Source organism: Budorcas taxicolor, chromosome 11 (assembly GCF_023091745.1).
Source record: "Budorcas taxicolor isolate Tak-1 chromosome 11, Takin1.1, whole genome shotgun sequence".
Taxonomy (NCBI): Eukaryota; Metazoa; Chordata; class Mammalia; order Artiodactyla; family Bovidae; genus Budorcas; species Budorcas taxicolor.
In genome coordinates this window covers 87,375,270-87,401,162 of record NC_068920.1, presented here as the reverse complement: position 1 = coordinate 87,401,162, position 25,893 = coordinate 87,375,270, and the positions used below count along the sequence as shown (strand labels likewise).

The 25,893-nt window shown below is 37.0% G+C and overlaps 2 protein-coding genes across 2 annotated transcripts in view; one reads left to right on the top strand and one right to left on the bottom strand.

Annotated features, from left to right (window-relative positions):
- The window catches only part of SRBD1 (S1 RNA binding domain 1), a 227,955-nt gene that overhangs the window by 102,550 nt on the left and 99,512 nt on the right, over positions 1–25,893 (top strand). The window contains exon 15 of the mRNA XM_052648428.1: positions 25,783–25,874. Within this exon, the coding sequence (XP_052504388.1) occupies positions 25,783–25,874 (92 nt within the window). The remainder of the gene's footprint in view (positions 1–25,782; positions 25,875–25,893) is intronic.
- On the bottom strand, positions 16,011–16,370 carry LOC128055866 (peptidyl-prolyl cis-trans isomerase FKBP1A-like). The gene has a single exon (XM_052648430.1). The coding sequence runs from the start codon at positions 16,335–16,337 to the stop codon at positions 16,011–16,013; it is 327 nt and encodes a 108-aa protein (XP_052504390.1). The 5' UTR covers positions 16,338–16,370.

Below are 25,893 nucleotides of genomic sequence, written 5' to 3'. Positions count from 1 at the left end.
CTTATCTTTTAACATTTGTTTTTCTTTTTGCTTTTCTGTTTGGGTGATGTCCATTATTCTCTTTCAGATAGCTTATGTGTTCTTCTGTATCACCTAATCTGCTGTTAATTCCCTTTAGTGTATCTTTCATTTCAGTTTTTGTATTCTTAAACTCTGTCTTGTTCTTTTTTGTATTTTCTAGTTCTTGGTTAAAATTCTCATCGTGTCGAACTGTTCTTTTCCCCAGTGCAGTTACCATCCTTACTACTGTTGCTTTGAATTCTTTATCAGGTTAATTATCTCTGTTTCTTTAGTTTTTTTTTTTTTTCCCTTCGTCTACTTTTATTTGGAACATATTCCTCTCTCTTCACATTTTGTTTATCTTTCTTGACTCTATGAAATTAGGTGAAGCAGATACCTAGCCAGGTTTGGAAGGTGTATTCTTGTTACAGGGGTTCTCCTTGGCAGCATATGTGTGCCCTGTGGCTTTAGTGGGCAGGCTGGGTCTGAAGTCAGCACGAGCTGCATCTTCCCCTGGGATGTGCTGGCAGCCATCACCTTGCTAGGAGCATGGACTGGAGTTGGAGGGGCCAGTGACAGATCCAGGTGCAAGCCAGGGCTTCCACTGTTCCCAGTGGCGGGTAGGCTTCAGGCCCAGTGGGATGGAGCAGGAGCCCTGAGGGGATTGAGTTTCTCCCAGGCGGAGTATGATGCTGCCTCAGTTAGGGGTGTCCAGGGCCCGAGGCCCGAGCTGTTTCAACTTTTTCCCTGGTGTGCACGCCTTTGGTTAGAGGCTGGGTTGAAGGTAGAGGGGTTGGAGCTGCACTGTTGAGCTGGTTCTGCTGTTCCCAAGTGTGTGCTCAGACATGGCCAGGTGCACCAGCAATGACTGCTTCTGCCCTGGTCATAGCATGGCCGTGGCTCGAGGCAACTCTGTTCTCTCCAAATATGTGTACTGCTTACTGTTGGCAGTGGCAGACTGCCTTATAGGGGATAGCATCAGAGCAGGAGGACCTGGAGCAGGAGCCCAGTGTGGACGCTGGGGCCATTATTTGTTCCAGGAATTTTATTTTATTTTTTGCTCGTTTTCTTCAGATTTTCTACATAGGTAATGATGTTATCTGTGAACAAAGGCAGTTTTACTTCTTTCCCATTCATATCATCTGTGAACAAAGATAATTTTATTTCTTCTTTCCCACCCTGTGTACATTTTCTTTTCTTGTCAGGTTGTGTAAGATATAACTTCCAGTGTGATGTTGAAAAAAACGTGGTGAGAGGGACATCCCTGTCTTATTCCTGATCTTACTGGGTAACCTGTAGTTTCTCACCAGGAAGTATAATATTAGCTATGCTTTTTTTTTTTATGGTAGATAATGTTTATCAAATTTAGGACATTCCCTTCTATTCCTAGTTTACTGAGACTTTATATCATTAATGGGTATTCGATTTTTGTGGAATGCTTTTTCTGCATCTGTTACTGTGATGATATTTTATAGCATCTTGATGGGTGGACTGTATTGTTTTCTGAATGTTTAAACAGCCTTGCATTCCTGGGATATATCCTATTCATTATGTAAATACATTGTTAGATTTTATTTGCTAATATTTTGTTCAGGATCATTGTATCTATGTACTTGAGAGATCCTGGTACTGTTATTTTCCTATCTTGTAGTGTTTTGTTTGGTTTTGGTAGTAGGGTAATGCTGACCTCATAGAATGGGTTAGGGAGTGTTCCCTCTTCTGTTCTCTAACAGAGAGTGTAGAGAATTGGTACAACTTCTTTCTTAAGTTGTTTGTTTTTAGTTTTTTTTTAACCATTTTTTTTGTGAAATTGTAAGGTGTCTTCTATACCTATACACTAAATACTTACAAATTAAGAACACTTTTGTGTTTGTGTGTAAATATGTACTCCTGTAAGCAGTTCAAACAGTACAGAGTAGTCTAAAGAGCAGAAAAAGTAGTCTAAAGAGTGTAGAAAATAACCTGTACTCCACCATCCAAAGGTCATGATTATTATTTTGGTGAACATGATCTCAGATACCTCTGTTGTATATGTGTATGTTATACAATCCAACATTAATGAATTCCCCCTACTTTTTGATGTGTTATAGATAAATGTAGGTTTTGAGGGTTCCTTGTCATTTTTAAGGACTACCGAATGGCATTTTATTGCATGTACATATTTTATGGTTCTTTTATAGAATATGGATTTTTCTTTCCAGGGGTGTTATTAAGCACATGGCTCCCACCTGTGAAAACAGCTTTAACTACTAGTTACCCCTAGTGTTAATAGTTATTTTTGAAAAAAATAGTGTACTGTCTTATAGTTTTGTTTTTATATTACAGTGTCTACTTTTCTCCCTTCCCAAGTGTAAAAGATTCTTATTTTGACTCTTGGTACAGTCTGTATATTTAGTTGTTGTTCAGTCACTCAGTCGTGTCCGACTCTTAGCCACTCCATGGACTGTAGCACGCCAGGCTTCCCTGTCCTTCATCACCTCCCAGAGTTTGCTCACACTCCTGTCCATTGAGTTGGTGATGCCATCCAACCATCTGGTCCTCTGTTGTCCCCTTTTCCTCCTGCTATCAATCTTTCTCAGCATCTGGGTCTTTTCCAATGAATTGGTTCTTCACATCAGGTGGCCAAAGTATTGGAGCTTCAGCTTCAGCATCACTCCTTGCAATGAATATTCAGGGTTGATTTCCTTTAGGATTGACTGGTTTGGTCTCCTTGCAGCCCAAGGGACTCTGAAGAGCATCAATTCTTTGTCGCTCAGCCTTCTTTATGGTCCAACTCTCACATCCATACATGACTACTAGAAAAACCATAGCTTTGACTATACGGACCTTTGTAGGCAAAGTCATGTTTCTGCTTTTTAATCCAGTGTCTAGGTTTGTCTTAGCTTTTCTTCCAGAGAGTAAGTGTCCTTAATTTCGTGGCTGCAGTCACCGTCTGCAGTGATTTTGGAGCCCAAGAAAATAAAGTCTGTCACTGTTTCCATTGTTTCTCCACCGATTGCCATGAAGTGATGGGACTGGATGCCATAATCTTCATTTTTTGAATGTTGAGTTTTAAGCAAGCTTTTATAAGCTAGCCAGTGTTTAGTAGTGTTATCTCAAATTTTTTTTTACAAACTGAACTCATTAAGTTCTGATACTTTCAAATGAGCTTATTCATTCTCTTCCTTTCCTTTTGCCTGTGTTTAAAATCAAGGCTGAGTACTTGATTAGGAGTATTTTTTTTAGAATAGAGAAGATACGCAACAAAGAAGACAAGACAAGGTTTACTAAAAAAAATCACAGTTCCTGGTTTCCAGGTGTTACGTTGCTTGGAGGTATGTTTTTTCATGAGATTTAGAATTTTTTTTTTTTAATTAAAGAGTGACATGCAGTGATTAAAGCAATAAGGATATTTGATTAAAAAATATGATTCATCATAGCTATTAATAATCTAAGACAGACTTGGAATTTTGGTTGAAATGCTTTGAAATTGTGCTAATAATTTTGAAGGTATTAGAAAGTCGTTAATACTTACTAAAGCAGTTTCAATGAGAATTCGAACTCTTTGAAAAGCATTTGTTCCAGAGAGACTGTGAAGAAAATAGATACTTCGTCTGGAAACCTAGAATCAGACTCTTCTTTGATTTCCATAGTGACCAAGCTAGAAGGTCTCAGTCCCAACACTCTCTCTCCCCCATTCCGTTTTATTCTTGCTGAGAAGAGTCCAGAAGTGTGACATGTTTGTGTTTTCATTTCAGTCATGGATTGTGCAGACATCTAAGAAAACTATTTTTCTGCCTAATTTTACCTTGAAAGTTAGCTAAATATAAGTCATAGTTAAATTATCTGTGTTGGGATGTGTTTTCAAAGAATGTTTTTGCACTTTAGGAAATAATATGTGGCCATGTAGCCGTTTTTCCTTTTCTTTCATGGACGGGTTGCCAGATAACTTTTATTTCTCATATTTATTTTTGTTGAGTTTCATACTCATGTACTTGTGAAGTTATATTTGTAGTTAGCACCGCTGGTTATCCCACTGCTGCCTTTCCGCAATCAGTTGTCCTGGCTTACGTGCTTTATCAGTAGGTTACTAAGTCATAGAATGTGGTTTCATCAACTGGGAATTTGTGAAGAATTAAGTTACAGGAGTTAATAATAAGACTCTTAGTAAGAATTTAAAATTATTATTTTGTGAAGAAAACAAATGGGGGAAGGGGGGATGGTTACTTGACTGTCTTAAGGCCCCTAGCTGGGCTTGAAAATTAAACTGACAAATTAATAGAGAAAGCATAGAAGTGTATGTAATTATGTTTTACATGACACAGGAACCTTCATAAGGAAAAAAATCCAAAGAAACAGTTAAGCCTGAGCATTTTTATACTGGGTTTGATGAAGAGTAGAAAGTTGTGGGGAAATAAATATAATAGGAGGCATGAAGGATTTTAGCTAAGGTTAGTAAACCGGGGGAAACAGCAGGGTCTGTGATTTTAAATTCCTCTCAACATTCTTCCATCTTTGGAGATAAGGCTGCTTCTTTCCTCCAAGTATAAGGACAACACCTCTCACTTGAGAGTCTTATGACCTGCTTCAGGGTAGAAAGGGAAGGTCAGAGAGTCTTTCCATTTCTCACACTCCTTCAGCTTAAAATAATTACTCTGTCAAAGTGGCATATCATGGAGTAACATAACCTGATTCCCTCCACTTTCTAATTTTGCTTCCTGTTAACTGAGGAGTATACTCCAAGGGTAATTTGTGAATGGTTGTTGTATTCTCGCTTGGTCTTTTAAAATTTTTTTTTTCACTTGGTCTTTAGTGGGATGTGGTCACCTCTTCCCAGTTCCCTTGGGAGCATAAACTAGATGTAGGTTAAGGGCATAGTGCTATCTTTGCTCTAATAGTAGAACATACAGGTCCTTGTTTCCATGATTAACACAGATAGGATACAGGCTTAAAGAAAAGTGTTACTCACTTCTGCAAACTCTAAACACAAAATCAAAAGTTAAAAGTTCCTAATTGAATGGATGACCAGTTGCTTTACCAGTGAATTCTTTGCACTGTGAAAAATTCACTTCATAGTTCCTTTAGCTCATGAGCTCTCTTGTTGCATTTAAAACGGAATTTGAGTTATGAAAATTCAAGTTAAGAACAGATTTTAGTAAGTCCACTTACACATTGATTTCTGTTCAAAACCCCAGTTGGTTGTCACTTGGAAATAGTAGAGACTTAGATTTGTGCCTTTGGTATAAATGCCTGAATTTGGTGTGCTGGAAAATTGTATTATTCTTTGAAGTTTAAAAATCTCTCCTCAAGTAAGATAAGTATTATTTAGTTTGTTGATAGTTTTATTCTTTATAGATTCAGGTTTTCTTTACATTGGGTTAAGTGGTAGACTTTCTTCTGAATATACAAGACAGAAAGTTTCTAAACCGAGTGGTTAGCAATAAAGTTCTGAAAATTAAATATACTCAGGTCACACAAATATATGTAAACTAAGGTAGGATAGTCTATAGGTAGGGAACTTGGGGAAATGAGAGTCAATTGCATGAAACGTTTCTTTTCTTTAAAAACAGCCTTTGGGTTTAGAGGTATACAGGAAAAACGTTTTATCCATGAAAACTGCTTTGTCAGACAAAAACATGTGGGTCTGCACGTAACTTTGCATTAGAAATGTATGATAGTGATGGGGGAGGAGAGAAAGGGTTCAAATGTATTTCAGCAGCTTTGCAGGATAAGGCAAAGCAAAGCAAATAGCCATGCTGTGTGTCTCAAAGGGCCCTTCTGTGGGTATTTCAACTTGAAAGGGGATTAGCATTGGAAGTCTGTGATCATGTCAAACATTTGTAATTGAAGGTGGCTGTTAAAAATAATTCTTAATCTAACTGGATTCTAACAGTCTTGTTGATGATGAGGTAAGTGGAGAGAATAGGAAATGATCTGTTTGTCATCGCTTGAGCCACAAAGCCAAGAAACGTAGTGTCTGGGAATGAAGGCTTTAAAAGCCACAACATTGGGAAATGTTTGATAATTGAAATCAAAGAGGCTTTTTGTGAAAAGTGAAGAAGGATTGTATACATGGGAATATATATGTATAGTGTTAAATTTTTGCTTTTAATGTTGTCTCTTGCCACAGTTCAAGTTGACCTTTTTAATTACTTTAGTAGCCACAGGTAATATAATGATTTTTGCCAAACTGTAGGCCTAGGCAACTTAAATGCATACCTCATGTAAATAGTCATGTTCTGTGAGCACGTTTGGCTTGTTGCTTGTATTTTTGTCCTTTGAAATCAAGTTTTAGAACCTTTTGGGGGAAGTTCGTGGGCAACCAGTAGCTCTTTCTAGCACATGAATATGATTTTCTCTTCTGTGAATAAATTATACATCTTGCACTATATACATTCATCTGAATATTGGGTGGAAAAATTACAGTATGATTTGGCTACTAAAGAACATCTATCACATCTGTACATTTATGTCGCTAACAAATGAACACTTCACCAAGGCAGTCTCTGAGAGAGATGCAGCTTTGGGGGGAAAAAAGTGAACAGGAAATGTTTTTCTTAGAGGATTTTAATCGAGAAACATTAAATGATTTGTGGTGGGTTTTATTTTCCTGAAGCACCTTCTACAACCTGAAATTCAATTGTATATTGTGCTAAGGGATGAGTGCACTGACCTTGTCAAAAGAGTGAGCAAGGATTTCATTTGACTTTGGTTTGTTAGTTCACAATACTCATGTGTATCTGGATCTCTAGCCTTGGCTTTTTATACCTCTATCATCCTAGGCAGTCATTCACTATGAAAACACTTGTGTTTCTCTTTTTTCTTTGTATTTGTTCATTTGAAAAGCCTTTCAAAAGAAATTGCAGCCTGCATGTGATTATAGCTATCAGTAGCACTTAAACTGACTGCTGAGATGAAACTTTTTGTTGGGGGCCCTGCTAATTCCAGATACCAATAGAAAAAGAAGAATTTTCTGCCTTAAAAGACCCGACTTTACTAATTGGTAGCTGCTCTTTGGGTTGAGCTAGAGTCCTCAGGGACAGCATTTGATAGCCTAATTTTTGACATTTTAATTTGACAAGAAACAATTCAGGGAAATGACTTAGGCATGTGCCTGAAGTCTCTCAGTGTGATTGTGATACTCAGGGCAGGGAATGCCTTTGAACGCCTGCAGCACTTTGTAAACCCTGTGATCCACTTCATATGATAGTTCAAGATCTTTGGCAGGTGTTTTCATAGGAACTTCACCTAAAGTACTCCTACATGGTTGAAAGACTTCTTTCTATAGATATTAGGATGTGGGGGTAATGCAATAAATACTGATCTGTGTGACAAAACAACATTCCATAGGGACAATAAATTTAGGTATAAAATATGTAAGTTTTTTTGGCCTTTTTAGTTATGTCATAGTTTACATCTTTCTAACTCAGAAATGTTGTTTCTTTAAAAAAATTTCCCTTGGCCTTTGAAAATAGTGGAAGAGACTAATTTCAGATATGAGTTACTCGGTTTGTATCTCTTTCTGTATGATAGAGAATTTACGTTTTTAATCGGAGAAGTTAAAGCTTGAAACAAATCGTGCATACACAATACATAAGCATGCATGGTAGTTTATTTCTGAAAAATTATCTTAGAAATCTATGTTTCTCCAAGTATCTTGGAGAATATTTTAAGGACCAAATTGAAACTGAAGTGGGTGTTTGAAAAATATCTGCTGAGAGAAGCCTGCTTTCTAAACCTGGGAAATAGATGATAGAACAGTAAAGAGTGCTTTTTTGGTTCCTTCTGTGTGTGTTTCTAATATGTGCGGTCTTGTGTTTTAACCAGTAGATAAGGTTGGAAATGGTACTCTCGAACTTGCTCATGATGGTTCAGTTCAGTTCAGTCACTCAGTCGTGTCCGACTCTTTGCGACCCCATGAATTGCAGCATGCTAGGCCTCCCTGTCCATTACCAACTCCCGGAGTTCACTCAAACTCATGTCCATCGAGTCGGTGATGCCATCCAGCCATCTCATCCTCTGTCATCCCCTTCTCCTCGTGCCCCCAATCGCTCCCAGCATCAGGGTCTTTTCCAGTGAGTCAACTCTTCACATCAGGTGGACAGAGTATTGGAGTTTCAGCTTTAGCATTAGTCCTTCCAAAGAACACCCAGGACTGATCTCTTTAGAATGAACTGGTTGGATCTTCTTGCAATCCAAGGGACTCTCAAGAGTCTTCTCCAACACCACAGTTCAAAAGCATCACTTCTTCGGCACTCAGCTTTCTTCACAGTCCAACTCTCACATCCATACATGACCACTGGAAAAACCATAGCCTTGACTAGACAGACCGTCATGATGGAGGTGATTTATTTATTCCAGATGAGGAAAATATGTTCATTTCACTGATCAATGTATCTCCTTGGTATTGGGTTGGGTAGATAATTTGGAGAAGTAGCCTACTTAGAGTCAATTGGTTATGTTCTGTTACTTCTTTACAAGTCATTATTACTTTGTATCCTACTTAATTAAGTTAAAAATATTTAAGAGAGAAAAAATGTTTTCATGGATTTGCCAGTTATAAATGTTTATGTGTGTGCTTGCTCACTCACTTCCCTGAAAATATTTGTCTGTTTCCCTTTCCTTCCTTCCCTCCTTTTCTCTCTTCTTTCTGTTTTCCCTCTCATTTAAATAAGGGAAAAAGAAGAAAAGCATCTTTCATATCATTGTTTAAGAATGCCTATGACTGTAAATAATTTCTTTCTTGAAGATTTATGATTTTATATCTATTTTAGTAAAATCACTTATGATATCTAACAATTCATTGTTTGTAATTTCTCATGAAGAACAAACACTGTTCAGTTTTCTTCTAGGAATAAAAACTCAAAGTTACTCCAACACAGATATACATGGGTTTGTATTATAACATCTTTCTGTTTTTTAACTTTCAGATGAAAATGATGTTGAAATATGATGCCAGATGTGTGATATGAAACGTTAATATTACTTTGAGATTGTAATTTTACTAATAATTGTCCTATGCTTGAGTTAGTAAACTAGAAATTAACAGGAAAAATTCAGTGGAGCCCTTTGATATAAAATATATTTTCAGAACATCAAGTCATTTAAAATTTACTTTGGAGATGGAGACTTCATAGTTAAACTTAGGAAAAAAATGAAATAATTTTAAAAGTTATTTCAGCCATTGTGCATAGTTACTGTTGGATGTGATTGTCAGCACTGGGGAATCAGGAAGTCTGTAGTTTAAATTCTTCAGGATCAGATTATATCAGAGATTTTCTTTACACATGATGTTGAGAACATATTAAGTGACTGCTGTAACTTTCTTTTCCTTTCTTACCTTTGGGAATCTCAAGAACACAGCTTTAGCTTTCTTTCTATTTGTGTTATCTTTATATTTGTTTTTAATTTTCAAGAATTTATACCTTTAAGCTACAGCAGGACTAAGTATCCGAACAACCTTCCAGTTTTCTTTAGTATACTGTTTTTTAAAAATTGTATAAATATCTACTGGCCAGGTTTTAAGAACTTGGAGCAGGAAACTTTATGAAGGGATAGGGGAGATGTCATTACTTTTAGGTAAGATTAGACCAGGAGGTTATATTTTTTCACAGTTTTGGGATCCTCCCCCCCACCCCCAGTTATGATTTCATTTTAGCTTTGAGCAGTGTAGAGATAAAATACATTTGCCCAAAAGAAGGCCCAAAACAAGATTTAAAATTTCCAGGGGTACCAAAAGAGATTAGAAGATTTTAAGAGAATGTTCAGTGACTTTAATAAGCATAGGCTTAATTAAAGAGGTTGTAGTCAGTGTCATTAACCAACTAACATTTAAGTACCCTAGCTTGTACTCTTGCTTTTTGGTGGAGTGAAAAAAACCGATGACTTAGCATGACTCTTTACAATGACGTTGAAAATTATGAGATATCTGTTTCTGGTTTGTCCTAGTTCTGCTTTTATTTCAGTTGAAATATATACTAAACTTGATGCCAGCACAGAGCTTGTCCGTTTCATGTGTCTGTTTATCATTTGCATGATTTTGAACAATAAACATTCCTTGACAACAGCATCACACTTTGTTTTTACCAACACTTATCGTTATTCCAAACATGAACCCAAATTGGTTTTTATCCATGTTAATGAAAAAAACAAATCCCTCTTATTTCAATGAGTAAAGCATAAAAACATGAGATGCTGGAAAGTCTGGAATCAATTAAGTTAGCAAAGTGTGTAGGAAAAAGACAGCAGACATGGAAAATGATCATATCAAAATGACCTTTTTTATAGAAATAGAAATTTTGCACACTAAGTGGTGAATAAGAAATTAATTTAGGAAATTTCCATTTATTTAATAATTAATTTTATTCATTTGATTTTCAGACTGTAGAATATGTATCTGAGAGTACTCTTAGTCCTTATTTGATTGTAGGTCTGTGTTAATTCGTATTTACTTTTATCCTTTCTGTGCTATTTATGTTAATTGGCCTCAGATCTGAAAATTACAAAGAAATTACTTGAGCCAGCTGCACAGAGTTGAAGAATAGTATCTACAGTTGCTTAAAAGGCAAGACAATATAATGTAGACTCTGGTGAATTATTTTAGTTTGAAAATATGCACTAAAGGGGTACGGCAAATAAATACATTTCAGTGATGTAGACACAGGGAGTGAAATGTTGATGAAGGAACCAGTTTGTGCAAGAATTGGATGACCATGCTTGTTCTGGATGCTTCCAAAGGTTCTCACTTGGACACTATTTTATTTTAAAATACTTAACTTGAATATCCAAGGAAGTCCTGGTTCTTATTTGTGTTTTGTCTTTAGAGGCATGGGAAGAAATCAGGTGTTTTGAGGTATCAATCCTTGGCCCAAGGATCCCTTTGTATTTTTCAATAGAATATAAAAACCTAAATGATACTGAATGTTCTTTTCCATGGATGGCTATACCATTAACTGTGTACCACTCATCTGTTGTTCAGTTGCCCAGTCATGTCCGACTCTCTGCGACCCCATGGTCTACAGCACACCAGGCTCCTTGAATGGATCTACTCATCTGAATGGATCCCAATTTGTTCAGTTTCTCTTGTATCTAACCAGATGACTTGACAGTGAATGCTCCTTTCTAAACAAATAACCTATTCTTATGCATCCCTGGGTTGGGAAGATCCCCTGGAGAAGGAAATGGCAGCCCACTCCAGTATCCTTGCCTGGAAAATCTCATGGACAGAGGAGCCTGGTGGGCTGTAGTCCATGGGGTCGCAAAGAGTCGGCACGACTGACTGACTAACACTTATGCATGTACAGTATCTCCTGCTTTGAGTTTTCCTTCAAATCATTTCTTCTTAGACTGAGATAGGAGGAGAAATAAAGTAGACCATCAGGCCAATATGTGAACCTCTGGGAACAAAAATGCTTACTGATTAACTTTCACAAAAAAACTTTCAAAAGGCCTCAGAGCTTTCTGGTTATTGAAAAAACCTGTGAAAAGATGATTGGGCTGTGAGAAGTGAACAGAGGGTGGTATTTAAGTAGGTAGAAGCCTGGCCTTACAGTCCAGAGACCAGTTTTTCCTTTTTGAGTTTGAATTTCAGGTGATCTTGATTTAATTTTATTTACTTCTGGTTCTTTCTAACCCCACAGGTAAAATGAAGAGAATACTTAAGATTCTGACTTCCTTATAGGAATTAGATCTTAAAGCACTTACAAAAAGCTATAAATACTGCAGAATTGCAAGAGATTCATGTTGTTGATTTCAGATCAACTGAAAATGGCTTTGAGGAAATAATACTCACTTATAGACTAAGCAAAGAATTCTTTGACCATTTTTTGCCTCTGCATTGAAGGAGCTAGTTTGACCAAATTATCAGACAGGATATAGACAGGTGCCATTGCACTCAGCTATTTTCCCTTTTGTGAGAGCCTTGAGTTGAATGTTTCTCTGGGCAGCTAGTCCTTGGCACTGCAGCTTTGTTCTGAGAGTGGCATCTGGCACTAGATTGATTTAACCGAGTCTGAGGTTTGCTCTTTTCAGAATGTGCTCCCTAGGCAGCTTCTGTGTTGCTCTGACATGACCACATGCTGCTGCTGCTTTTCCTGCCTTCCAGCACCACGTGTGAGGCTAAGACATTCTGACACCTGCCATTTGGAACCTTTACTTGCTGAAAAATGTCAAGATTTTCAGACAAGATTAAGACAGATATAACTGATCATTCTTCCCTTTCTCAGAAATAGGCTGAGGGCATTTGTTCATAGATGGATGAATTGCTGTAGTAGTACAGTTCTGTTAGTTTGGAGAGAGGCACCCAGATTTGTAAAAAAAAAAAAAAAAAGCATCAAAGGTGTTTATGTGTTCTTATTCTCCTTTGTACCTATTATGTGTGATATTAATTTGCTGTTTGTATAAGGAAAGGTTTTAGTGATTATCCTTTGGATTTCACAGGATAAATGGTGAGAGTTGGGGGCAGGGGATGCAGTTCTCCTTGCACCTTATTGTTATTAAGAACCTCACTAGGAAATTGTAGATTTCAGAGGATGAGCTTCTCTTACGATCATATTGTCATACAGATGCACACACAGATAACTGTCAAAGTAAGACCTCCTGTTTGAGGTCCTTGCTGCTGCTGCTGCTTCCTTTTTTTTTTTTTTTTTTTCCATTGAGCCTTGATGTTCTAAGATCAGAAGACTGATTGGTAAGTAAGGACAGGAGGAAAAGTAGGGTAACCTGCTGAGTTTGTTCCTGCTAGTAACTGGAATCTAACTGGTTGAAGAAGGGGCTTGAACACTGTTACAAAACGAAGGCTTAAAAATTTTATTATTTTGCTTTTTCTTACCTTTCAATTTTATGGATAAATTATAATTGGTTGTTGGCTATTGAGTAAGCTCTTTCCTTTATTTCTTTTTAAAAATTTATTTTTAATTGATTCTTTATTTCTTATGTCTTGATCTTTATCTAGGATCTCAAGTTCAGTAATGTTGCAGAGATGGTAATATCTTAATTTTGTGTAATTTGGGAAAGATGTTCCAATGACTTCTTAGTTATTTTGAATTACAGAAAATGTAAAGTGGTTGGAGAAGATGCCTTATAAGTTTTTATTAGGAGCCAGACCATTTTGAGAGACTTTGGATCTTTTATGAAACTGTATTTTCTGACATCTGTTTGGACAGCTTCTTAAGTGGTTCTGGGTGGCTCTGTCAAAAAGGAGAATGAGTATTGGCCGTTAGACTTGTTCGTTGTATTGTAATTTATGAAGAGTAATAAAATAATAAAATCCATCTCCAGCAACTGAAAGGTAAAGAGGACTAGTGGCTTTTATGTTATGAACAGGGTCCATGAATTAGAACATAAATATTTGAAAACATTTTATAGTAGAGGCCTAGGAGTTCTTCAGTATACAAAGCTACTTGCTTTGAGTCCTCGACTGGCTTGAGTTATATAAAGAAGGATTCTTCTGCAAATTTAAATGGGTTTTAATCTTTTAACTGGATCCTTCTTACTGCTGTAGTTTTTCCATAAAATCACAGAATCTGCATGTTAGGTCATGGTTATGGAAATAGTAAGCTTATTCATATAAGTTTATCTTACAATTCAGTTTTTGCAGTGGGAGAGGGGTTTGGGGGAGAATGGATACACGTGTATGTATGGCTGAGTCCCTTCGCTGTTCACCTAGAAAACTGCCACAACATTGTTAATTGGGGCTATACCCCAATACAAAATAGTTAAAAGTTATCAAGAAAAAAGAAAAAAATAAAATAAGCATGTAGTAATTTGGGTTTTACCCTTGAAATGAATCATCTTAAATTGCTTCTACCTGAATCAAACATATCCTGTATATTCCTGAAGTATGTTTTATGCATTTGCAAGTTATGATCCTAGATAAGATTTGAATTTTATCTGCAATCTCTTCTTCATTTAAGGTACAGTAAATATTCAACAAAGAAAGGGCTGTACTTATATATGAATTATTTTAAAAGCTTGATATGAAAAACTAATAAAAATAGAAACATCAAAATAAATGTATTCTTTCAAATAATACACTCTTTCTATACTGTCTTCCATGGTACACTATTTATCTTTATTTCTACTAGTTTGTAAGGTGGACATATTTCTTATATTCTTTATTTTTTAATTGAAGGATAATTGCTTTACAGAATTTTGTTTTCTGTCAAACCTCAGCATGAATTAGCTATAGGTATACATATGTCTCCTCCCACTTGAATCTCCCTCCCATCTCCCTCCCCATCCCACCCCTCTAGGTTGATACAGAGCCCCTGTTTGAGTTATACTTATATTCTTAAGAATGGTATCTGACCGATGAATGACTCTGAAAACCCTGACACAGAGGTCCATGTTCTTTAGTGCCAGCATGCCATCCACTGTTCTCAGGTGGTAGCTAGGCCCACCTGCAGCTGAATTTATTCATTTTATAATGTATTAAAGCCAGCTAGTTGCAAGTTCCTTATTCTCTTTCTTCTAAAAAGATTAAATGTTTAGGATGATAGTTGTGATAGGCTTTGCTAAAACAAAACAGAAAAGCCGATACTATGAGTGATATTTGCATATTGTTTATGTGAATGGAAGCTGTTAAGCTTGCACATTTTTCAAGGGTTTACTATTTCTTTTGAATTTTTGAGGCTCTTTTTTTTTCTTTTTTTTTTTTTAAAGAAAAGCCAGCATCAAGCACTGGAGAAGGCAATGACGACCCTCTCCAGTGTTCTTGCCTGGAGAATCCCAGGGATGGCGGAGCCTGGTGGGCTGCCATCTATGGGGTCGCACAGAGTCGGACACGACTGAAGCGACTTAGCAGCAGCAGCATCAGGCACTTTTGTTGCAGTAATAAAGCTTGAAACTCATATGTAGTGCAGGGATGGGGTAGGGGAGTAAGCAGCAATTTCTTTCACCAAATCACTACATAGGACAGTACAAGGGTGAGAGGGAGAAGCCAGGAATCTCTGAGATCAGCAGGGGGAGCTGGCCATCAAAACACAAGAGATGCTGTGACGACCAGCATCATTTTCTTAAGGCAGAATTCAAGGATTTGTCATGGCCGTGTCATGATGGCCTGGGCTTTTCATGGGTGTTAAGTGTCTACAAACAGCACCTTAAATTTAACTTTTGATTAAAGTTCTTAAAATTTAGGAAGTGGAGCTTGGATAACTATGAGATTACAAAAGTCCTGGATATCCATTACAAAAAAGCACAGGATGGAGAAAAGGCAGGCCCTGAAGAAGGCATCAGAGGTCCCTGTCGGTCTTGGAACAGACACCTGTGGTGTCCAACATCTCAGTGAAAACAGTTTTCTTTCCAAAGGCAGAGGATTTAAGGGGAGGATTGGGGGATAGAGCACTGGAGGGAAAGGCTCTCCCCGTTCCCACTTAGTTTTGGGTAGGGCTTTTAATTCAGCCCAAGGACATCTCTCAACTTGGAGAATAGTTTGGCCCTGAAAAGCATCTCAGGTCTTCTATGGCTTTGCAATGCAGCAGTAAGAATGTTTAATATGTAATAGAGAAGACTTTCATCCAAGGTAAAATTAAATAATATCCTTGTCCCGCCCACTCCACACACCAGTTCCTGCTCTGAACTTACTCCATTACTTGTGCTGTTAATACCCGCTGCTGCTGCTAAGTCACTTCAGTCGTGTCCGACTCTGTGCAACCCCATAGACGGCAGCCCACCAGGCTCCCCCATCCCTGGGATTCTCCAGGCAAGAATATTGGAGTGGGTGTTAATACCTGACCAATACTTAACTGAAAACCTAGAGCCAAAGAACTAAAACTCAGTCTTCACCCCAAAACAAAAACAAACTAAAATGAGTAACTTGAGGTTTATGGCAACTAGTTCAGGTCAGCACACATATGAGGAGAAAGAGGGAAGAGTGAAGCTAGTGACAGAAAACATTCAACTAGGGAAGATGGTTATAGGAAGAGTAGTGGAACATCAGGAAAAGCTCCGTACAGACTCCTAGGTAGCTGGAGGTGCAGTATCTTTCCATGGCACATTGAAGAATAGGGACTTCAGGGAGGAGGCCATTCCTGTCACTCCAGTTTTAGAAGCTCCACATCAAAGATGAGAGTAGCATTTGGTGGGATGATGCCTGGGTGCCCTCTTGACCCATAGGCATAGTCTGGGGAGACAGTCAGCTTGGCTCTCTGACCCACGCTCATTTGGGCAATCCCTTCTTCCCAGCCTCGGATCACCTGCTTCTTGCCCAGCACAAACTTAAAGGGTTTGTTTCTGTCTCGAGAGGAGTCAAATTTCTTTCCATCTTGCAGCGTCCCCGTGTAGTGCACCACGCAGGTCTGGCCGTGCTGCGGGAATGTGCGCCCGTCCCCAGGGGAGATGGTCTCTACTTGCACTCCCATGGCGGAGGAGGCCCTACCGCTGGGCGGGCAGACAGGTGGGCGGGCAGACAGGTGGGCGGGCAGACAGGTGGGCGGGCTGGACCGAGCCGACCAGGCAGCAGTTGTGCGGCTCTGCCTCCTTCCTCCGCGCAACGGCTAAGCACGTGCCCTGGCGCGCCTCCCTGAGGCTTTAGAACACTGGTTCTTAAAGTCGTAGACTTTATTAGAATTTAAAACTTTTATGTTTCAAAAGACCGTTAGAGAAATGAAAAGATAAGCCAAAGATTGGGAGAAACTATTTGCAAATTATGCATCTGATGGTGGACTTGTACTTAGAATAGGCAAAGAACACATAATTCGATGAGACAAGCCGATTAAAAATGGGCAAAGATTTGAATAGATATTCCACTAGAGAAGATTAGGAAAGGCCAACAAAGACATTGAATAAATGTTCAGCATCATCAATAATAAATGTAAAACAAGCTACAAGTAGATAGCACTTCATGACCACTAGAATAGTTGTAGTCAAAAAGACAGACAACAACAGCAAGTATTGTCTAGGAAATGAACAAACTGGAGTCTTCATTCATTGATGGCTGGATGGCATCACGGACTCGATGGACGTGAGTCTGAGTGAACTCCGGGAGATGGTGATGGACAGGGAGGCCTGGCCTGCTGCGATTCATGGAGTCGCAAAGAGTCCGACACGACTGAGCGACTGAACTGAGGCAGTTTCTTAAAAATTAAACATGGATTTACAACCCAGTATTTCCACTCCTGGGAATGTGTCCAAGAGAAATGAAACGTATGTCCACACAGAGACTTGTAAATAAATGTTTATAGCAACATTATTTACAAAATCAGAAACTTGGACCAACCCCAAATTCTTTTAACTGATGAATAGATAAACAAAATGCAGTATTTCTAGAACAGTGGAATACTATTTAGCAATAAAAAGAAGTAGTGATACTACAGCATGAATGAATCTCAAAAGCATTATGATAAGTGAAGAAGCCAGACAGAAAGACCACATACTTTATGATTCCATTTATATGATATGTCCAGGCAGGTGAATGTCTAGAGACAAAAAGTAAATTAGTGAATAGCTGGGGTTGGAGATGAGTACTGCAAATGGGCACCAAAGGATCTTTTGGGGATGGAAATATTCTGAAATTGAATTTTGGTGATGGTTATACAACATTGAATTATATACTTAAGATGGGTGAACTTTATGAAATGTAAATTATACCTCAGTAAAGGTTTAAAACCTGTATGGTCCCAGCAGCATCAGCATCACCAGTGAACTTGTTAGAAATGCAAATTCTCCACGCCAGTAAAGCCAGAACTCTGGACATGTGTGCTTTAACAACCTTCCGCAGACTGATGCAGCGTTGAGTTTGAGAACCACATGAGAATCAAAGAAGGTTAAATGGAGATGTGGGTAGTTTGGGTACAGCTTACATACATTCAGTCTACCCTGTTACTGTAACTGTAGGAAAGGTTTGAATTAAGGACTGTTGTAATAGAGTTAAAGAAAATTACAGGGCAGTGGGAGTAAAAATAAACTGGCCTTTCATGTTCTTGATATGCCCCTATGAGAAGCTTTATGATTGTGATGTTTGTGTACCACATATATTAGTAAATCCCTGTGTTCTTTTAGACTTGCTGTTACTTAACGAACATAGCATAAACAGGTTCATTTGCCATAACGACAGTGGAAGTTTAGATCCTTGAAAGGAATTATTTCTCCTAAATATTTACACAGTATAATATAGCAGAGCCAGAAATATGCAGTGATCCCAAAAAAGTAAAGATCTGACCATAGATAAAGAAGTAAATGGAGCAGCCTGCTGAACTAAATAACTCCTTCTCTCCCTCTGTCTGTTCAGTGTACTTTTGAAAAGCACGATTAGAAAAAGCAGTTAATCTAGAGTCGTCATCTTACATTTGGCGTGTGCTTTCAGGGTTTGTATGTTTTTTCTTTCTTTTGCCCTGAGCTTTATCTGGGTGGCCCAAAGAAATTCTGAAGTTTTTTGGTTGTCCCAGAAAAGGGTCTGATGATTCAAACTGGAGACTGCTGGTTGGTGAATGTGTTAGGTGAAGTTTGTAGATAAGGTTACCATTAAACGGGGGGTGGGATGACTTCTGCAGAGGTATAAGTTCATTTCAGAGGAAAGGAGGGGTTGGCAGGGTGGGGGGTTTGAGGTAGAAACAAACATAAGACAAGGAAGGAAAGGAGGAATGAGTAATGGTGTTAAAAATGATAAAATCTGTATGATTTATTAGTGGAGTTCACTGAGATTGTCAGCAATAGCATTTGGGAGAATATTGGGAAATGTAGCACAAACCATCATTTTTTTCCTAAACTTTATTCAACTATAAGTAAAAAGAACTGAGCTGTGAGCTGCTGGTAAAGTATATCTCAGTTTCTGTCTCTCTCTCTAATTATTTTATTTCTCATTGTCTTTTCTTCTTTGCTTCTCTCCTTTTGTTTTTTGTTCTTTAAACTTTTAATAGTTCAATTGTATTATTCAGCATTATTATTAGCAAAATATTATAACCCTCTAAGTTGGTAATTCTCATTCTGACTTCTGTTATTGGATGGATAATAAAGGAATAATATATCTTGCCATAAGTTACATTCTGAAAAAAGTCTATGCTATAGCAGTCTGAATTCCACATATTTTATTAGTGAATAAATTCCCAAAGATCTATTTAAGCTTAAAAAAGATAGAAGGCATAAAAAAGAAAAAGTAAACCTCCCTTTGTAAGAAAACGCTAATTCATACTCTTAGATTTATATCTAAATGTAGAATTATATTTGAACAAGAATAACCAAACAGATAATCTGTTATTATATGAGTAAATACAAATCGAATACCTTGAAATCTGACAGTTTTGAAGTTAACCGCAAGAATCAGGAGAAGCACACTTTTTGATATGTTTGGGCAGTAAGGATGGTAGGGAGGTTGACATCATGTTTTTAAAATCAGGACATTTCAAAATGGTGACCAAAGCACAGTTAATTGTAAAATTAGATGAATGGTTCTTCCTTGGCTTCTTAGTTTTGGGAACTTGTTAGTAGCGAACGTGGTGTTTACAGCATTGCTGCAAACAACAGCCTATTCCATCGTTAGTGTTCTACTCTTTGAGCCTGCTTTTCTTGTCCTGGTACAGTGGGGCCCTTCTCCATGTGCCCAGTGTAAACTCACTTAAGCATCAGGCCTGCTGCTTGGTTGCTCCTGTGACTGTCTTTTCCATGAGCTTCCTTTAGTGATATTGTGCAGTCCTTGTATCAGCTTCATGTTGGACTCAAATGTAGATGGGGGAGCGGGGCAGAAAGGAGGCTCCCACCCACACCCCCTACACCCCCAACACCGCCCCCCTCACCACCTCGCCTCCAAGGGAAACAGAAGACAGTGAAGGGAAGGGAGAAAGGAAATGAAAGGAATGCTTACCCTGGAGAGTGGTAGAGACCCACAATTTCTGCTGGTTCTATTCTTTGTCAGAAACTGCTTTGCCTCGGTAGAGGGACCCAACCACCTACAAATGGAGAGAAGCTCTGTGTCTTTGTCCCTCAGTCTGTTGATTGGCTTTCCCCATGATGGCATTTGAAGGTACCAGTGATTTTTGTCATCTTTATCTGTGAATAGCCCACTGACAACAGTAAAAGTGATTTAAACGTAATTGTTTTGACACGTTGTGGTACATTGTAGCAGCTCAGTGTCATTGTAAACATAAGCCAGAATTAGATTCTCTTGTGGCCTGAGTACCGTTGTTGAGTTTATAGGCCAGGAGAGTAGGTAGCTGGTACTTTGAGGAACCCCAAATTCCAAATTACAATTCTGTTTGGAAGTTGCTAATTTGGGTTTGTCCTTTTTAGGTTTCTTTTGTGGGTTAACAGTGTTCATCTGATATGATATGAGATACTGAAGGAAAAGTAGCCCAGAGAATTCTGTATGGTTGGAACTCTGCTTTGTGGATATGATGAGATGTCCATCCCAGGGTACATTTCACCCTCTGTTTGGTAGACATTTTAAGTTCTCATAGGCTTATTATGGGTCCTCTGTGTAATTACTCTACCGTTGCTAGACTCATTCTCTTTGGAAAATGCTCATTCTTTGAAAGATAACTCAGAATTTTTTCTAAAAAAACTGTGATAGTTGGAGAATTGCTTTTAACTGGTCTTCCACCAGATGGTGCTAGTGTTACATACCTACAGGTAAATTCCTTCGGTGTCATTGTAATTTTGAGATTGTGCGTTTCTGCTCTTTTTCTGTTTCACCATACTTTGCTTTTAGTGTGTGTTTTTTCCACACACTACTTTCCTGGTATATAACCAAGTCGCCTCACATCTTTTCTGTGGTAGATAGTGAATTGATTTTGCTGTGGTGATTCACTTGGTGGATTGATTCGCTTGGTGGATAGATTCACAGGCCAAGGACTAAGTTATGACTTAAAGACACAAAATATATTCTATACTGTAAAATTTTTCATCATGCCTTTGTGTTTTTGACCTGTATGTACAAATTGAGAGCTATTCTTGACTTTTCTGTTTGGTCACGTGTCTTTCTTGTTAGAAAACAATATCATATTATTGTTTTAGGTCTCACAGGAGCCAAGTTTGGAAGTTATTACGAACCAATGATGTTTACCCACATTTAAGTTCAAAATAACTTTCATAATTTTCAAAGAAAGTTTGGTTTAAACGAATGTTGGATATTATGTGATATCAGATCTCTTGGCCAGGTAAACAATGGTCATTTGAAACTTGAATTTTATAAACTTTTTATTTTTACAAATAAATATAGTTACTGCAGAAAAATTTAAAGAAACAAAAATTCATTTAAAGAAATAACTGATAGTTAAGTACTGTTAACATTACCATAAATGTTTCTTTTTTCTTTTTATTTACCTATATTTTACAAATATCAAAATTGGTCTTATGTCATAGTTTTATAACCAGCCTTTCCACTTAATGCTTCACAACAATAATTTCTGATGACAGTATAGTTTTTCATTAAAGAACCCTTTAATGATAGGCATTCTGATTTCAGGTTCTTTCATTCAGAGCCATGCTATGATTCATAGCACTATTTATTTTTTTGTATAAATTAAAATTTCTTTCATATAAGTTCCTAAAAATATATTAGCCAGTTCAGACAGAATGGGTATTTTTGTGACTTGATCTTTATTTTCAAATTACCATCCAAAAGAGTTTTACAGTTTAAACATCCTTAACAGTGTGGGATCTTGTTTCCTGGCATCCTTAGGATCACCAGATTACCTTAGTTTATATTTTTTTGGCCGCATGCAAGGCTTGAAGGATCTTAGTTCCCTCGACCAGGGATCGAACCCATCCCGCCTGCAGTGGAAGCACAGAGTCCTCTAACCACTGGACCCCACGGGGAGTTCCCGCCTCAGTTTTTAAAGTGACTACATACTGCTCATTTGAGACTCCCTGAAATGACAGTTCATCACTAAATAAAGGAATTTAAAATTGATTTTTTAAAAAATAAGTATTCTTTAAACAGTAAATCCTTATTTATGGTGATTTAGTTTTTGGCCTTGACTCCTATCCCCAAAATACAAACAACTATTCTTTCATACTTCAGAACAGATTACCTCATAGCAAAGCAAATGATTAACTTTTTTAGACACTTTGTCTTACTTGTTGAGAAATTTAAGTCATTTACCTACCTGCTTTTCATATAAATGTTTCTGAGTCTGAAAATTTAGAAGAACTACTTTTAGATAAACTATTTCTAAGACTTTAGTGAAATGAGCTATGCATTTAGCATCAGAACTTTTTAGTACGTATGTTTTTGGTAGGCAGAAGGGGGGAGGAAAAGGAAACTGCTAGATATTGATAAAACATAAGAAATTCTAGTATACTTTTGTAAAAATTGAAAACATCAGCTTTTGTTAGTTTAAGCAAATATGTCCTGGGTGATTTTTGATGTCTTACTAAATATTAATTGTGTTTTCATTTAAGTAGATTAACTTTGAATTAAATTTTCAACATAGGAAGCATGCAGTTTATTTTAAAATAAGAAAAACAGAAAAGCTATTTTCATATCTGGGAAATAAGAAGAGAGGAGGAGACTCATACTGAGGCTTCAAGCAACCTTGTAAATGAATGTGAAAACTATTAGCCCAGTAACAAAAAAAACCAAACAGCTCATTTTCCTCTCTCATGAAAGTAATTCTCTCATCTCAGTTTGGCAAAAGGAATTACCATTCTTTTACTATCAGAATGAATAGTCACTGTAAGAAAAGTATGTGCAACTGTGGCTCTAAAAGAGTCATCAATGTACAATTTTTCTTGGTTCAATTCAGCTCAGTTCGGTTCTTGGTAGAAGAGACTTATAAACTGTGTAGAAATAAATTATGTGGTCTAAATATATTTTTTAATAAATTATATTTATTTTTGTAAATAAATTTTATTTTACAGATTTATGTAACAGCGTTGACTTTTACTTGCAATAACAAAAATTAGTGTTTTTCACTTGCAGACTTTTTGTTTAAAACATTTTAAATGAATTTAAAAGTAAATGCATCTATATTTGGGCATTACACTTGGATTTTTAGGTTATGAGTGTGTGGTTTATATATATATATTTTTTTTTTATTTTTTAATAAAAGACCTAGAAAGACTCTAGTATAGTGCTGATTTAGATAAAGTGCTTTAAGAATGATCAGTTTCATTCTAGAGAATTAGCACATTAACTTATATATCTGGGACAATATAAAAGTGCAGTGGTAGCTTCTGAAATGTAGTTTTGTATATTTGAAGTTTGAGATACCATGTTATTTATTTATGCATTTGTCAAAACAAGCAATTTGAAGGTATTTTAAGCACTGTAATAATCTTAAAACTTTTGAGTTTAGATAGAACTGTGTTAGTTAAATTTCCCCAAAATTATAAATTTTACTCAAAGTCTTGTCTGTTTTACGGCAAAATAAATGAAATAATCAAATTGCTAAGATTATGAGCCTAATTAGTTTACACCTGAGTGAAATTTGTTTTGTGATATATGATACATATTAAGTGTTAGATATCTGGATATTGTGCAAACTTTACTTTTGCTTTCCTTAAAATATACTAGAGATAATTGGAATAATTTTTTAATAGTTTATTGGGAAACTTCCTAATAAGAAGAGCGCCTTGTAAAATCTCACATATAATATCTATCCTTAAACTCTAAATATGAAAGAAAAAAAAGGAAGAGGACAAATGCTGTAACTTTTGTTCTTAGCAGCTTCTCCTGGAAAAAATCATCACCACTCCCAGCTTGATTTATTTCATTTAATTCTTGCTACATACACTTCTCAGATCCTTATATGTTTTATATTGAAGTAATCAGTGTTGAGGTTTTTCTGTTCATTTAGATTATTTAAGCGTCCTGATCTGCGCTTAGTTCTGAACTGTTTATTGGACCCATGCTATCTAGTAACTAAAGCATATGAAATTTACTACATTTTGTATTGATTTAATATTAATGTTAATCTAAAATCTTTGGGTGCAGCGTGTCACATCTGTTTTGTATTCCTCTGTTTTAAAGAAGTGGCAGTATGGTATTTGGAGGAATATTTATTATCTGAGTGTTTTTCTTTGCAACAGTTTCCCTCAGTCTTTTGAGAATTATAACTTCCAAGAGACAGTGAATCACCCAGAAAATTCTCAGGTACCCAATTGCTAAAGCCCACAGTTAATTGGAATTTTTATTTACCGTTTAAGTTCCCTTTGCTCAAATAGTGGTAATTTTGGAGGTTTCTGGCAATGACAGAAAATAAATTTGTGGTAAGATTTTTTAAAATACTCTTTTCTCTTAATAATTGGTCCTGCCTGCACATCACAGATACTCTGGGTTTTTTTCTTTTTTGGAAAAGAACTTTGTTAGGCTGAGTGTTCATTTGTGTTTGAAACTAAATTTTCCATGGCTGGTGGCTGAATATTCTTACTTATCCTCAGTTTCACAAAGGGGTTGGCTTTGTGCTTTGTATATAATATGTACCTCTTACTGTATCTTGATGGGGGTTTGATGAGGAACAAGATGAGCAGCCTCGCTTTCCAATTGAAGAGTGTTCATTTTCCCTGTTAGGAAATTTGGAATAACAGATCTTGTTTGCAAAAAATATATAAATCTTCTTGTTGCCCCAAGTAATCCTCTCAAGTCTCAGTGGCTTATAACCATCAAAGTTCAATTAGGAGTTCTGCAAAGAACTCTTTGGAGTAGTAAACTAACTGTTTCACATTTACTTATCATTGTTGAGTGGTTACAGTGGAGCAATATGTTAGAAGTTATCTGCTCAAACTTGTCTCATAATTGAAGTAACTGCTGAAGAGCAAGAAAGGGAGAGGTTCCTAAGAGTAGATTAAAAATTAAGCACCACCGTGCTTCTGCTTTTGAATCTTGACACCTAGATAGTCACATGGTAGAGAACCAAAGGTATTGTAAGTACTTAAAGTAGATGATTTTTTATATATCATAAAGAAAGCCCATAATTTTAAAATGTTAGATAAACTGTGCAGATGTCAATCTCTATACAACTGTCATCTGTAAGAGAGTGCTGCCAGTGTGGTTTGTAAAGTATATGGAGCCAGAGAAGAAAAAAAGAGGTTGTATGATGGCTTGATTAAAAGAAACAAGAAATGGTTTAAAACCTGCCTAAAGTGATAATGTTTCAAGTTTACTGGAAGGATGACTTGAAACCCTCCTGAAAAGAAGTGCGGTGTCTGATCTTCTTCCTTTTCACATTGTTGTTAATTATAACCAAGTAATAATAATGGTGAAGGCTTCCAAGTTGGCTCAGTGGTAAAGAATCTGACTGCCAAGCAGGAGACATAGGTTCAATCCCTGGGTCGGTAACATCCTCTGTAAAAGGAAATGGCCACCAACTCCAGTATCTTGCATGGGAAATCCCATGGATGGAGGAGCATGGTGAGCTACAGTCCATGGACCCACGAGTCAGACGTGACTTAGCAACTAAACAACAACAACAGGGCAGCATTTATAGAAATAGTTTTTGTGTGTATCCACATATGCACATATCCACATACATGTCTGTGCTTTCCAGCATGCTTTAGAATGATTAATTCAGACAAGAGTCATAAATGTCAGTCTATAAAAGATTATAAGCACAAGGGAAGCTAAGTATTCTGAAAATTTTGTTGGCCTCATGGAGGAGTATTCATTGTGTTCATTTATAAACTCTTATTACTACTGACAGAAAACAACTGAATGAATTCATTATGGATTTAAGCCTGTGTATTTCCTATGTGAAGAAAAAAACATTGCTTAATCACTTATGTTAATGAATAATCAAGTGGTATGGATACCACTGAAATTTAAAGAGAATGCTTTGCTCTTCAGTTCTCTTATAATACCTACTCTCGTTCATTCATTTTTTGGGGGCAGGCAGAAGGTTTGGCGAATGATATTCCCCTTTTCTTTCTTCTCAGTATCGTCAGTGAAGCAGGAGCATCAATCTACAGTGTCAGCCCTGAAGCTAACAAAGAGATGCCAGGACTGGACCCTAATTTGAGAAGTGCAGGTAAGAAACTATGGACCAT

Coding starts and splice junctions, on each gene's coding strand:
- LOC128055866 (XM_052648430.1), bottom strand. CDS start 16,337: ATGGGAGTGCAAGTAGAGACCATCTCCCCTGGGGACGGGCGCACATTC.